This window comes from Bombyx mori, chromosome 14 (assembly GCF_030269925.1).
Source record: "Bombyx mori chromosome 14, ASM3026992v2".
In the NCBI taxonomy this organism is placed as follows: domain Eukaryota; kingdom Metazoa; phylum Arthropoda; class Insecta; order Lepidoptera; family Bombycidae; genus Bombyx; species Bombyx mori.
The window spans coordinates 6,696,288-6,712,667 of NC_085120.1; the positions used below are offsets into that span (position 1 = coordinate 6,696,288).

At 37.8% G+C, this 16,380-nt stretch overlaps 1 protein-coding gene across 1 annotated transcript in view; it reads left to right on the forward strand.

Moving 5' to 3' along the window:
- The window catches only part of LOC101735586 (bridge-like lipid transfer protein family member 3B), a 33,197-nt gene extending 23,428 nt beyond the window's left edge, over positions 1-9,769 (forward strand). The window contains exons 19-21 of the mRNA XM_038015303.2: positions 206-516; positions 1,758-1,869; positions 3,725-9,769. Coding sequence (XP_037871231.2) covers positions 206-516; positions 1,758-1,869; positions 3,725-3,754 — 453 coding nt within the window. The 3' untranslated portion in view covers positions 3,755-9,769. The remainder of the gene's footprint in view (positions 1-205; positions 517-1,757; positions 1,870-3,724) is intronic.
- The last annotated feature ends 6,611 nt before the right edge of the window (positions 9,770-16,380 follow it).

Here is a 16,380-nt window from a genome sequence, read left to right on the forward strand (position 1 = left end):
GCGAGTTAAATTTTACTCTCAACGCGCCTAAAGAAGTTTCACTTCAAATAACCTGTAACATTATATTAGATAACGATGCCATGTTCGTTGACACGAAAGAAAGATAGGATTGAAGTGTCGAGTATACTGAGCTGTAAACAAAACACGTTAAGTGTCAATAGTAGTTCGATAAATTATTAATAAAACACTATTTATAATATTCCAGGTTTTAATAGAAAACGTGAAGGTACATCTCGTGGAAGACCGCCCGGTCCGTTCGATACTGTCGCCGCCGCCGCAGCCCCTGGACATCGACCTGACCACCCTCCGCGTCACGAGGGCCTCAGACGGCGTGCTGAGGCTCGGGCCGCCGCTCTCCACGCCCTCCACGGTGGCCTCGCCCAGCACTCCACAACCGAACCCCGAACTGGACGAAGCCAGGGCCGCAATAGACAGCTTGAACAAGGAAAACGAGGAGTTGAGGAAAAGACTGCTCACTCTGTCGAGGATCGCTGATGACAATAGGGAATTGCGAGCGTGAGTACAATGTCCTTATAAACTGATGCAGCCGATGACATTTACTTTATATTAGTCTCCAAGTAGTAAGTTAAAGTCGATTCGTTCTATTTTCTTATATGGCCGATCTAGCTCACTGATCATCTAGTGTTAAATGGATAATGGAATCACAAAGCTATTGCCGTCACGTACCTTGAACACATCAGAGTTTTATTTATATCAGATCGCCCCCCACCCTTGAACCATTGAAGCCTTCACGACAGAAACAGACGGAACCGGTGGTACTTACCACCCATATTGACCCACAATACCACCAGTAGTAACACAAATAAGTTTTGTGGGTTTTTTTTTATTACACGATAATAAGGCTCACAGAACTATGCATATTGTTACGCGCTGGAATTCGGGATAAATAAAATTATACTGAATTACAAGTTAACACTGTATTCAACACTTAGAACACTTAAACACTTCACAAACACTTTAAAACACTCAACAAACACTTTAAAACTTTCAACTCGCTTGTACCGTTTGGCTTCAGGTGATCCGTTCGCTGTTTCGCTTCGAGTAGTTCCGATTACTGACTGACTGCGTGCCATCTCTACAGCGCTTTTATAGCCTATCGGCTATAAAAGCGTATTATAAAGACTCATTCGATGACGTCATCGTTAGTAAATCCATTCGTTCATTATAACAGGGTTTAGTGTATCAATCCCTAGGTGTGGAGCTGTTTGATGACGTCATCGTTAGTAAATCCATTCGTTCATTACAACAGGGTTCAGTGTATCAATCTCTAGGTGTGGAGCTGCATTATGAGGAAGGGACCTTGCCGCTCATTTTGTCTGGAATGGAAATACGCTAATAAAAGCCCATTAAAGGAGTCTGAAATAAACTCCACGTAATAATATAAATTAGTGGACTATAAGTTTGAACATTATTAAGGAGTCTATTGTCAAAGACTATCATAGCTAGGATTATCGAGAATATTCCACACATCTCTAGTAGTAGTTTCCGCTATCTGACAATAGATGGCGTTGTACTTCTCGAGCGTACTAGGTGCTTCTGGGTCCTTCGATATTCGTTCGAGAATATTCCACACACCTCTAGTAGTAGTTTCCGCTATCTGAGAATAAATGGCGTTGTACTTCTCGAACGTTCTAGGTGATACTAGATCCTCCGATATTCGTTCGACTATTCGGAGATAGATGGCGTTACTCTTACCGGCGTAACAATATAAAAACAGGTTGTTGTCAATTGTGCAGGAAAGTAGAAGAGGCCGCCGCGCTGCGTCAGTGCGTCCACAAGGCGCAGCAGGAGGCCGTCAGCTTGCTGGCCGACAAGCAGGAGCTGCTGGAGACCGTCCGCGCCCTGCAGGTGAACAGGCCGTACTCTAGTATCGGCATCGCGAATACATACGTTTGCAGCTCCGTAATCAATTACACTGAACTGAGAGTACAGTTAAAAAACTGCATAATTGATGAAGTATTTCGAAAATCTATCCATATATATAAAAATGAATTGTTGTTCGTTAGTCCCGCTAAAACTCGAGAGCGGCTGGACCGATTTGGCAAATTTTGGTCTTGAATTATTCGTGGAAGTCCAGAGAAGGTTTAAAAGATAGATAAATATGAAGATGCTCGGAATTAAATAAAAATAACAATTTTGTTTTTCTTTTGATATGTCCCCCGTCGGACGGATTCCTTTTGTTTGTTTTAAGTTTATTTTATACAAAAGTTTTAGGTCTTATTAATCGATTGAGGCACTACGAAATCTGCCGAGTCAGCTAGTACTAATATATAAATCTACAGTGGTTTTTACGGATGTTCCGATATAACTACTGAACCATGCATACGATCGACTTGAAACTTGGTATCCATGTAGAAAATACATGTACTTAATGGATAGGCTAATATTTATATGAGTGTTGGACTCCCTACACCAGATGCGGGGGCGTTAATGATGGGAATCTTTGTGGGGGTGAGAAATAATTTATTTATTTAAGGATTACCGACAGGGTTTACAGTAAGACATAAAATAACATTGATATGTATAGAGCAATTGATAACTGCAACTCTAATTATAGGCAATCACAGCATGCATTACATTAATATATTAATAGAGATTTAATTATACTATTAATAATAATAAAAAATTAAAAAAAAAAAAAGAAAGACAACAAGGGCAGTAATACCCGAGTACTCAGACCGAGACTGAGGCTGAGGTTCAACAACAACTTTTTATAATTTTGTTCTTAAATATGTCAAGGTTTTCAACTTTTCTAACAAGATTATTATAAAGGTTAGTTAGACGAGGAGTAGGTGAGTGCTTGCCTAGATTGGTTCTGCTAAAGCGGGTGCTGAAAAGAGCAACGGGGCGACGAGGTAACCTAGAAGGCACCTTCAAAGAGAATTTATTGAGGATGAATTGGGAGTCGACAGTACCGCTCATAACTTGATGTAAAAAACATAAGCCTAACATAACATTTATAATGTTAATTTTAAATGCCCAACAAAGCGGACGGGTACAGCTAGTAGCTGACCCAAACCCTTTATCCGGTATGGTCTCGCAGCCAAATCCGATTAGAAGACTCGAGAGAGCCGACTATACTATCCTACTAAAACGAGACGGAGCATTGGCTTTGCCCCTCCAAACCATGACCACTCTGAACCTGATTATAGTCTTGGCGACTGACCGCAGGCTTTAAAGTAGAAGGGAAAAAAAAACTATACCTTTATTTTATTTTATTGGTTAGATGGGTTGACGAGCTCACAGCCCACCTGGTGTTAAGTGGTTACTGGAGCTCATAGACATTTTCAATGTAAATGCCGCCTCCCACCTTGAGATGTAAATTCTAAGGTCTCTGTATAGTTACAACGGCTGCCCCGCCCTTCAAACCGAAACGCATTACTGCTTCACGGCAGAAATAGGCGGGGTGGTGGTGGGTTCTTTCTTTCAATAGTGGTACCTACCCGTGCGGGCTCACAAGCCCTACCGCCCATATGAGTCATTTTCCTACTTAAGCTGATAGCCTTGAGAGTCTATGTCAGCGATACCCTAGTGTGTAGGTGAGCTCTTGGGGGCTCAAACCAGGACGCGTTTCTAACACTGACCCTAGCAAGAGAATTCGCAGAATCTACCACTGGATCGGAAACGCGACCCACTGAGAAGATCCGGCGAGAAACTCGTTGGGTCATATGAGTCAGGATTATTCAGTCTGTCTATATTCCAGGAGCAGGCGGGTTGTCGCGGCAAGAGGTAGCGGTCCCCCGGCGGGGCGCCGCACGGCTGCCTCGACTGCACCGCGTGCTGCGGACACGACCCCTAGCGCCGACACACACCAACAAACATTACTTTGCTACCTATATATTAATACGTGAAGAAAAAACTTTGTACCCCTTTTTACGAAAATTGCGTGGACGTAGGAAATTGCCTACACTTACAGAGAATACAGGAAGGAATACAGAATACTAATAATTGTTCAAAATTACACTTAAAACATACTTTAAATCAATTTAAAAAGCATAATTATATACTCTTTTGTTTATTCTTTATAGTATGTGGTCAAATTCAGAATACATTGATACCTATTGTTTGTCTTCAATGCTATTTATCTATAGTGAAGCCTTGGCGAAATTTGTTATTATAGAGGGCTATGATAGTCTTTGACAATAGACTCCTTAATAATGTTCAAACTTATAGTCCACTAATTTATATTATTACGTGGAGTTTATTTCAGACTCCTTTAATGGGCTTTTATTAGCGTATTTCCATTCCAGACAAAATGAGCGGCAAGGTCCCTTCCTCATAATGCAGCTCCACACCTAGAGATTGATACACTGAACCCTGTTGTAATGAACGAATGGATTTACTAACGATGACGTCATCAAACAGCTCCACACCTAGGGATTGATACACTAAACCCTGTTATAATGAACGAATGGATTTGCTAACGATGACGTCATCGAATGAGTCTTTATAATACGCCCGCAAAAGTTTGATTAGCAGCAACATCCCCGAATAAATTGATAAATTGTCATTGTCTTTATTGAAAATTACCTGAACTATTTTCTGGATAATGCGTAGGAAATCGTAGAAAATTTTGCTGTGTCTGTGGCTGATACTTCAATGATAAATATTTACGTTTGCTATAAACAATATTGCATATTGATTTTATTTATATAAAAAAAAAACGAAAAAGAGTACGTAATTCTAATTATGTTGCTATTAAAATATCATAAACAGAGACGATACAAAAGCATCTAATAACGTCCGTTTTATTATCGACAATACGTAATGTGATGGTTGTTGGAATGTTATAGTGATTTAACTGAATCTCTCAGTTGAAATTCAATCCATCCATTTAACTGTGAACAAATTAACATAATGCACGTTTGTTATCGAAGCCGATGTTAAAGTTATGACCTTAGTAGATAAACGTGAGTTTATTTTGAATATGTTTATCGACTAACACGAGATACGGACGTGATGTGTGAAGTCGTCATGGCCTAGAGCAGGGGTGGGCAAAAGCCGGCCCGCGGGCCGGATCCGGCCCTTTTGCTAATTCTATCCGGCCCGTTGAAAAATTCCGCACATAAATTTTTTTAAACTCTTTTATGAGATTTTGTTGACATCAGCATTAAAAAAGCATATGCGGTAAAAAAGCATATGCGGTATAGTCCTCCGGCCCGGGAGACATTTTGAAAATTTCATTTTGGCCCGCGCTTTAAAGTATTTGCCCACCCCTGGCCTAGAGGATAAGGCGACTGTGTGCTTAGTGCGAGTTTTTTAACGTTCTCGATAGCGTAAAAGTTAACTCAAATTTGTATGCAGTTGGAACAGCGCCCCTACCAGCAAACGTAGGCAAACTGTTTGAAAAAAAAGTGTATTAAAAAATAAAACTGCAAAGTGATTTTATTAGTGGACGTAATATAGGTCCACAGAGGATCGCTCCCTATATTTACTATAAGCGCCCCCATACGTTCCGATGGACAATCATTATATGTACAGCTGAGACTTCGGCCGTACGTTTCAAGGTGGGCTGTGACATCCACGCTGCGATGCCCATGGGCCACGGTAACCACTTCGCGTCGGATGGGCCGTGAGCTAATTCGCACATTGTGAAACAAAAATTATACAAAAAAATGTTTTATTCTAAAATGACAAAGCAATAATTAAACGCATTTATGTGTAATATTATAATGCGGTTGTCTGTAAGTAGGTCCCAAGTGATTTTAACATTATCAAAGTACTTACTGAGTGCATGTGTAGAACTAAGTTAATGTTTGATTTTTTTTAAAATCGTAATACATTCAGCTATAATGCGTTCTTTTTTTATGTTTTATATATGATGTTTTAAAATACAATTTTTTTTTTGGGACATGAAATTTTAGTGTAAACATAGCTTTATTGGTTGTTTTCGCTATTTTTATTATTAATTTTTTAAAGTTTATCCACATTGTTTATCAATTTAATATGTATTATATAATTTAATCAGATATGATATTGTAGGTAGATGTTTAAAAGTCTTCTTCGAATATATTAAAACAATATGTTCAACTGGCATAGTATACCAACTAAGGTTTTTACTCTATATGTTTATCTTGCTTATTGTTATCGTGATAGCTGAATAATATACTATATTATAAATTAATGAATTGAAACAGGACCTAGACTGTATTGTAAAAAAAGACAGTCCAAAATGAACCTTAAAGCGAATCGAACAGTGCTCAAGGAAGTTTACGTCTATAAAGATTGGAAACAAAGATTAGCACAAAACAATTTTAATTCTGAATCAGAGGAAGTATCATAAATAAAAATAGCTTTTACGGTTTAATTTCGCTTTTTTTTATTGTTTATACATTATATTGTGTTCGAATTTGAATAAAACGTAAAAGTCTAGAAATGGTTTCATAGACAAAAATAGAGGGTAGTTAGCATAATGTGACAGTTTAATCGTTTGTGACCACGAAAATTGTAATGCAAATATGGACTATTTGGCGAGAACGCGAGGATTGAAGTTGTGTGATTTGTTTTATTTTGTCTATTTAGTGTTTCTTCAGGTTTAAATATGTAATATCGGTGTATTATTAACTGTTTAATATAATGTGGGAAAATGAAAAAAAGCCGCTTCACTTTTCATAAAAATAAGAATATAAATTAAAATAAGACATGACCTAAAGGTCGTAGTTACCAGGTCATAAAATCACTTATAAAAAAATAATGCAATATTCGACGTCGGAAACAATATCGAGGGGTGAAAGGCTATTCGATTTAAGCGACATTTCGCTTAACACACGACAGTTATCTTTATAAATAAAGATGCGTTTTATTTGGTATTAGCATCAACAATACGATGTTTTTAATTGAACTTCAATTATGTTTACCGCATTCAAATAACTGAGGAAGATTTTTTGTTATGATATATTATAACGACGGACGAGTTTTATGAGTGCGTTGCCTCAAATTTAACTTCTTACACAGCAACAACAAACAATAGCGTTCACTATTTGACTTTCACTGATTCGCATTATACAATTAGTATTATAATTTTTTCCAAATTTTAAACTTTAAATAACTCTCGTGCAAGATTGCAAAAATGACGCCTATACGAAATAGCATTTGACTTTTCGATAAAATAACGATAAAAAAAAGCTGATATTTAAACCTTAACAGTATTTTTAGTTATGTCTGTAGCTTGCGAAAACCGAACGAAATATTCTACATTGGCGAATACAACTTGGAAGTAGCAAATGATATCAAAGGAATTCTTTAAAATTAAAACGCCTTTTTTCTATATAGTATTATATATGTATGTATGTATGGCAGATATTATACATTGATGTCATGTTTCAGTATAGTGTGCTCTGTCTAGAATGAAATGAAAATGATTTTAACTCTTTTTTTTTAAATCGGTTTTTAATTTTGTACTCTTTGATTTTATGAGACAAAAAAGATATCAGTTAATGCAGCTATCGATATATGTAGTTATGTTAATCGGGTTTTCGTGAAATATTTTTATAATATATTTACATATTAAATATTAATGTCGAAAGACGGATAAATCCTGTATTTTTGGCATTTAAATGAATTATGTATGAATGGAAAGATAGATAATGTAAATTAAAAATTCATTGTATCTAAAAATTTGCTTCGTCATGTCCGTATTCAAAGTCGACTATAAGCTCAGTTCGATAAGTATTCCTCTGAACAGAAAATGAAAATTAGCCAGAATCTTTAAAACAATCTGTAAACTATTTTCTTAAATTCACTAATAGTTAAATATCCATTTTTATTTTTATTTTAAGTTTTAACAAAAGTTGTTTTGGTGCCAAATAATTGAAAGTGATTTTTAATTAAATTAAGAAATTTGTTTCGACGAGGCTGTAAATAATTCAAAACAAATATTCGTTGTATTTTTCTGGAAAATGTACAAAAACTAGTTTTTACGATTTATTTTTGTATTAACATAAAAGTTTTTAAATTGTAAATGTAAGTTTTCATATGAATACGTAATTATGTTCGCGAACGTCTTCCACGATGAACGGACAGCGTCGTGGAATAATATAATGTTTAATACGGAACATTTGTAAATTGTTTATATTACCGGTAGTTTTATTTGTCTCTACCTAACCGCAGAGTGCAGGCAGTTACAAAATAATTAACACACTTTTATAAATTAGAATTAATTACGCGGAGCGTTTTGGATATTTTTTTTAGATCGAAATTACAGTTTTGTTATTTTGTTTTACTTCACGAACCGACAGACATTTTTTCACTTTTTTTTTTAAGACACCTACTGTCACTGTTGTCTATGTATATGTTTTCTTCGCCATAAACCTAAGAGATAGATATATGTTTTCTTTTTTTTTATAAGTTGTTTTTATATCTATCAACTCCAATTGTCTAAAAGGCTATTCCAGCTACGCCCGGACCGGTAGGTGAGCTGACGGGCTTAACCTGAGAGAATTTATTAACACTACCACCGGAACGGAATCGGAAAATCCTACGGGAAACGCCGTGGGCTTACCGGCAGTCCTTGTCCGTACGGACGCAGCGTCCGAACAGTGTGCTTAGTGCAGCGGTCGGGGAACCGGGGTAAATTACCCCAAATGGGGTAATATGAAATTTTTGTCAGTAAAAAGAATTTTATAATTTGAAGTGAAACTTCTTTAGAATCGTTTTGATTTCAAACTGGATGAAACGAAATGAAATGAAACGAAAAAATAATTATTTTTTTTTCCAAATTATCATGGGGGCTATTATATGAAAGATGCTGAAAAGAAGCGATTTCGTTTTTTTTTTGTTTTTCGCCATGGGGTAATATCAACTTACACAAAAATATTTTGGGGTAATAATTTAAAAAAGTCCCCGACCGCTGGCTTAGTGCGAGTTTTTTAACGTTATCGATAGCGTAAAAGTTACCTGAAATTTGTATGCAGCTGGAACAGTGCCCCTAGCGACAAACAGTCAAACGTTCCAACTCCGTACAAATTTGACTTAACTTTTACGCTATCGAGAACGTTAAAAAACTCTCCCTGCCGCGAACCGGATAATAGATTTTACGGTAGCTATATTTGAATACACTTAACACACCAGGCGGCCTGCATTTTTCCAAGCCAAAAATATAATTTACCAATATATATATCCAAGTAAAAGTAGATAATCCATTCGAAAAAGAATATGTGTTATTCGGCGTTTTGTTTAGTGCTCAGACGAATCAATAACGTAACTGTCGCTACCCACCCTGAGACATGAATTCTAAGTTTCAATTATATAGTAAATTATCCTCGGGAACTCAAAACGCATTACTGTTTGGCGGCAAAAAAGTGCGGTAGATACCGCCGGACTCGCAAAACGCCCTTTCACCTATATGTGTATATAAAAATATGTCCCTAATTCATAAAAACGAATAAATTAAAATCATTTATCTACGTGTAATCTACTGACATATATTGTTATTATCCTATTGTATATTAGTTAGGATTAAAAAGAAATTGTGCCTGTATTTTATTAAGATGCATATCTGCTTAAATACGTTTCACTGTGTAATGTTAGTGTTGGAAAGTGAACCTAAATATGATAATTATCGCTGTTGTTGTCCCCTTTTATACTAATCGCATTGTTTCATTTCATTGTGCCTAAAATAACTAGAAATGTAAAAGTAATCCATTTTGTGTTAATCTTTCTTACTGATATCATTTTGAAGGTTGTAATTTACATTACACACTTCTGTGACTTTTATACTTAAAATTAAATAAAACATATTTCTTCATCACATACGTTTATTATTTGGAATGTTATTAATTGTATAAGAATATGTTTATTTATTTATTTTCATATTGAAGTTTATTTTACAGCAGATAGCATAGAAAATACATATTTTTACAATTTGTTTATCAAAGTTGTGATTTTTTTTATATTAAATACAAAATAGAATGTAGTTTTTAATTAACCAACGATAATCATTATTTTTATTTATTTCAACATTTACACGACTGTGATATGAGGCCTATAAAATCAAAGGCAGCTAAACGCCGTAGTGTAGTAAAATGGATTAACTATGGCGCTATCTTGTTTAGTTAGTTGGACTTGCTTTAGTATTTTCATGTTATAACATATGCAGCTAGCTATATCTCTAGCAAATTCAGTTCAAAAATTTAATTTTTACTCTGTATTCAATATAAACGAAGTTTTATCTTTTAAAATTCAGATTATAATTAGTAATATTCTCATTCTTTATAAATCTGCTTTAAAATAAAGAATATCGTAGCTACCTGAACAAAGCTATTTCAGTTTCTCAAGCCGGGAGTGTTGCTTACACTTATTTAGCAAGAGCAGTACTTCGATGATTCAATGGATCAGGAGGATTCGTAATGACGTGTTTAGGGCCGATTTTTGTAGTTTACCTCAATATTTGACAGAATTGGATTTAGCTGCCTTTGAATTTATAGGCCTCGTAATAAAATATTAACACCATCGTTTTTCCTTATGTGTTATGTGATTCCCAAAGTTTATTGTTAAATTGAACGCCATAAGACATGAGATGGAGAAGTCTCAGTGGTATTTAAACGGCTATCCTTTCAGACCGGAGCGCCTAAGTTCTTTGCTGTAAAAAATCTAGAAGGCTGTGCTAGTTGTGCGCCTTACCATCTACCAGAATCGCGGCCTAAAGAATAAAACTCCCAGTGCACTCGTATCGTATCCAGCGACGCAACTATGCCAATGTTCGAATCCCGCAGGCTGGTATCAATTTTTATAATGAAATGCGTACGTAACAAGTGTTCACGAATGACTTTCACGATAAATTAATAAAATCGTTCAATGAAAATAAAACCCAAAAAAATATAATTAGAGCAATTACTGAAGGCAGGACGTCTTGAGATCCCGCACTGGTAGCTACCACTATCCTGCCTATTTCTGCCGTGAAGAAGTAATCCGTTTCGGTTTAAAGGGTCGGGCAGTCTTGGTACATTAAAATTGAGACTTAAAACTTATAGGTATCTGAAGGTGCGTGATGGCATTTACGTTTTGGATATTTAAGAGCTTCGATAACCACTCAACACCAGGTGAGTTTTGAACTCGTTCATCCATCTATGCAGTAAAACCCATCAGATCAAGGGTGAGAAAAAAACAAGAGATTTTGAGAAGCAACAAGGATGCGACTGGATTGATTATCTTATTTGTTAGTGGATAATCTCTGATAGAACGTGTAATTGCTGTTGATGGTACTGCTATGTATGACGGCGAAGTAACAGTAGATAGCCTAACAGTTTCATAAAGTTCAACATATTAATCAAGTATTACGCTGCATTCAATGCTTTTGTAACTTTGTTAAAACTATTCAATCATTGGGATCACTAAAATTTGATCAGCTATAGAAAAAGCAACAATTTGACATTCATTGGATAATATTATAGATAACAGTAAACATTAAAGGCATTAAAACATGATTAAAACAAAATAAATAATCTTAAAAAGAGATTTCATTAAAAACTGGCTCTTTCTTAAATTCTATGCGAAACGGAAAGTACATTGAGAGCCATGAACAAGTGTTGCCTAAAATTTAAATTCCCCCGCTTCTTACGATAAACTTTGGCAAAATTACAGCTGAAATTTAAATCTAGTTTGAACTGTCCTATTCAAAGTGGAGTAAGAATTGTTGATCTCTTTGAGGCAAACCTTCCACGGACCAAGTCTAGTTAATTAACTCACGAGCTTTGACGCTTAGCATCACTCAGCAAAAACTAGTTACACTTACATAGCCCTAAAACTATTCCTTTTATATACACAATGACCATAACTTCTTTCTTGTCCGCTAAGTAATGATGAATCATATGAACTATAGTAATAATATCTTGAACACTAGCAACTAGCCAATACCAGTGGAGAAGTCATCTTATGTGTCCACCTACACACAGGTTCAGAAAATTAAATTTCATGAAAATGAATTGTTTGTATGAACCAAAACACAAAATAATATTCCACAAAAACGGAGATAGCTGATAGAATAACTAACTTGACTCATATTAAAATATCATTGAGAAAAATGCGTTCGTAAAATAATAATCGTGTGGCGTTTTATTATGCGTAATCCGGAACGCACGAGATGTGGGAGACAGAATATAGTCTGTGCCACCATACCTTTTGACCGCCAAATATGAAAAACATAAAAATAATTTATAATGAGTTAAATAACTAATTTAATGTAATTACTTTATGCCGCTACAACAATAAAATTTATATTGTTCCAACTGTGGTGTTAATTACATAAAACACGACCAGGCGAAATAAAGAAGGGACTCTATATGCACTCCCTCATTGGTGACCCCGACGTGATCGATCGTTACAAATAGAGATCGAGTAGAAACCATATACACCTGGCGCAGCATCCAGACAAGGTCGAGTACAAACTATATACACCTGGCACAGCATTCAGGCAAGATCGTCTACAAACCATATACACTTGGCGCAGCATCGCCGCGCACAGCAGAGTGATCATGTACAAGCGGTTAAACACCTGGTGCGGCATTCCACAACATGGAACTTATTTTCTTTTTTTTTGTGTTTTCTGATTAACTCAGTGAAGTGTTTTATATTTTTTATTTTATTTTAATCTTAAAACTTCTTCATATTCTCCGCCTATACTGTAACTTTAATTTTGTTACATAATTGCATATATAACAGCTTGGTCTTTGTCGACATAAAAAAAACAAGAAAAACAAAATTTTTATTTAATTTAAAGGTTCCTTTTGTAACCATAGTTAATCATATTTTGTTAACGGGCCTTCATTGCTCCACCAATTCATGGTATAACATTGTAATTAATAATAATAATAAGGTATTATTGTACGATTAGTAGTAAGGGAATATTTGTTTTTACGAGGCAAAATAATTACAGTTTTAGGTCTTATACATCACATCTGTATTTGACTAATTTCTATTTTCTTGTATACTATAATTTTATTTCATTGTTTTACTGTGTCTCTTATTGTCAGTATTTTGCCATCTTTTACCATAATCATTAATTTTCAATTTCCTGTTTACTTATTATTATTATTTTTAAGTTGTTACATTGTGTAAGTGCTTAGTTTTATTTATTTATTTATTACAATTGTAAACGTAAAGTTCTGTAATGGAGGCAAACGAACAATTAGTAAGAGAAGAAAATACACTGTTACAACAACAAAATGCCATCCTAAAGGCTGAATTACAAAAACTTAAAATGCAAGGCATCGATAAAACGGACCCACCCCCCACAGACCCATTATTTCCTCAACCTACCTCAGTATGCAGAGTAGCCATAAAACTTCCTCCCTTCTGGCCTGATCGGCCTGCAATTTGGTTTGCTCAGGTAGAGGCACAATTCTCGTTTTCAGGCATCTCCGCTGACCTGACTAAATTTAACTACGTGATTGCTCAGTTAGATACCCGAGTTATTGGGGAGGTAGAGGACATTATTCTCCAACCACCACCTGAGGACAAATATGGTCGCCTCAAATCCGAGTTGATCCGTAGGTTGTCCACGTCTGAGGAGCAACGTGTCAGGCAACTTGTCAGTGATGTTGAGTTGGGTGACCGCCGTCCTTCGCAGTTTTTACGTTATCTTAGATCATTGGCAGGAAAAACCCTCACAGATGAAAATTTGCTTCGCCAGCTATGGATGCGTCGCCTCCCACAACATCTCCAAGCAATTTTGGCCGCCCAGTCAGAACTCTCGCTGGACAAAGTCGCTGAGCTAGCGGACAAAATTTTGGAAGTTTCGCCTGGTATGGTCGCACCTCATTCATCTGCTGTTTTCTCAGCAAGCACGTCTGCTGTCTCACCCCCTTCGTTAGAAGATATCACACGGCGTCTGGATGAGGTCACGCGTCAGCTTGCTGTGCTTACTGCAGAGCGCGGTAGAAATAGGACCCGGGATTTCTCAAACCAGCGACGACGCTCACAAACGCCTGGTAAGCTTCAAATGTGCTTTTACCATAGGAAATTTGATACTAAAGCTGTTAAGTGTATTCAACCATGTACCTGGACGCCGCCGCCATCTTCGGAAAACGACAAAAGCAGTCAATGATGGCGACGTCTGACTGCTTAAAGGAGAGTCGCCGATTATTTGTCACCGAAAGCGCAACCAAGCGCCGTTTTTTAATAGACACAGGCTCCGACCTCTCCTGTTACCCATACCAGTGGTTAGCAAATAAGCCGGCACGTTCAAACTATACGTTAGCGGCTGCCAATGGTAGTGAGATACGCACTTTTGGTCACATAGAAATGGCGCTTAATTTGGGGCTACGCCGCACATTTCAATGGCGATTTATTATCGCTGACGTCAACACCGCCATCATCGGCTCCGATTTTCTGGCGCACTATCGGTTGTTGCCAGATTGTGCCAGCAAGAGACTCGTCGATAGCATTACCGGGTTGTCATGCGTTGCGGCCGTCGCTGTTTTAGACCAGACCAGCGTCAAAGTTGTCTGCGCTCCGTCATCCCAATTTAGTGCACTTCTTGCGGAATTTCCGTCCATTACGAAGCCACCAGGACTTATTCGTGAGCCGAAGCATAACACAGTTCATTATATTCTAACCACTGAGGGCGCCCCAGTCTCTTGTCGTCCTAGACGTCTGGCACCTCAAAAACTTCAAGAGGCCAAAAAGGTTTTTGATGATATGGTACAGTGTGGGACAGCCAGACCTTCGAAAAGTTCGTGGTCTTCTCCACTTCATATGGTCCCTAAGCGCGACGGCACCTGGCGACCCTGCGGCGATTATCGTGCGTTGAATTCACGTACCATACCTGACAGGTACCCAGTTCGCCATATCGGTGACGTTGGCCATAACATATCTGGGTGTAGTATATTTAGTACCATCGACCTCGTTAAGGCATATCAGCAAATTCCTGTTGCGCCTGAGGATATCTGTAAAACCGCCATCATAACACCCTTCGGACTCTACGAATTTAATTACATGACTTTTGGTCTGCGCAACGCAGGCCAAACGTTTCAAAGATTTATAGACGAAGTTGTCCAAGGTCTCGATTTTTGCTTTGCGTACGTTGACGTCATATTAGTGTATTCCCGTGATGCTCTTCAACATGCTGCACACCTTCGTACTCTTTTCAAGCGATTTGAAGATTACGGAATCGTTATTAATCCAGCAAAATGCGTGTTTGGTGCTCCTGAGGTTACTTTTCTCGGAAACAGAATATCCGCCGACGGAACACAACCACCATCAGAGCGCATTCAAGCTCTAAAAGATTTTCCTCTACCACAGACTGTACAAGGACTCCGTCGTTTCATTGGGATGGTTAATTATTATCGCCGATTTCTGCGCAATGCGGCCAAGTTACAAGCACCGCTAGTCAACGCGATCGTGGCCACTGGAGGTAAAGGTCTCACACCGATCACTTGGACACCTGAGCTCGAAGAATGCTTTAATGCCTGTAAAGATAGCTTGTCATCTGCAGCTCTGTTGGCACACCCTTTGCCTAACGCTGAACTAGGGCTTTTCACCGACGCTTCCAGTTCTCACGTTGGTGCCTGCCTTCAACAGAAAGTCGGTGATGCTTGGCAACCCCTGGGTTTCTTTAGTAAAAAGCTGAATCCCCGACAGTGCCAGTGGCCAGCATACTACCGAGAACTTTTTGCGGTATATGAGAGTGTGCAACATTATCGACACTTCCTAGCCGCACAGCACGTAACGATTTATTCGGACCATAAGCCATTAGTTTATGCGTTCTCGCAACGTCGCGAAAGGCTTCCTCCGGTACAGTTAAATCAACTGTCTTTTATTTCGCAGTTTACCACGGACATTGTCCATATAAAAGGGGAGGACAATACGGTGGCGGACGCCATGTCCCGCATCGAAGCTGTTAGTTTTGAAACTGACCATTCTGCTCTCTCCGCTTGCCAAAAACTTGACGACGAATTGAAAAAGTATCGTAACGATGCGAATTCTTCTCTAAAACTAGAGAACGTCGTAGTTCCTGGCACAAACACTGTTTTGGTCTGCGACATGTCAACAGGGCGACCACGCCCATTTGTATCGGAACCTATGCGAAAGAAGATTTTTGCTCAGCTACATAATCTTAGCCATCCTGGTACTAGATCAACCATTCGATTGATCTCAGACCGTTTCGTGTGGCCTGGCATTGCCAAAGATTGCCGTTATTGGTGCCAAACCTGCGTTGCTTGCCAGCGAAGTAAGGTGACGCGGCATATAAAATCTCCACTTGGACACTTCTCCAGTCCTACGTCTCGACTGAAGCATGTCCATATTGACATCATAGGCCCTCTTCCATCTTGTTCTGACTTCCAATACTGCCTGACTGCTGTGGATCGCTACACTCGATGGCCCGAAGTTTGGCCTATGCACGGAATAACAGCAGAAGAAGTG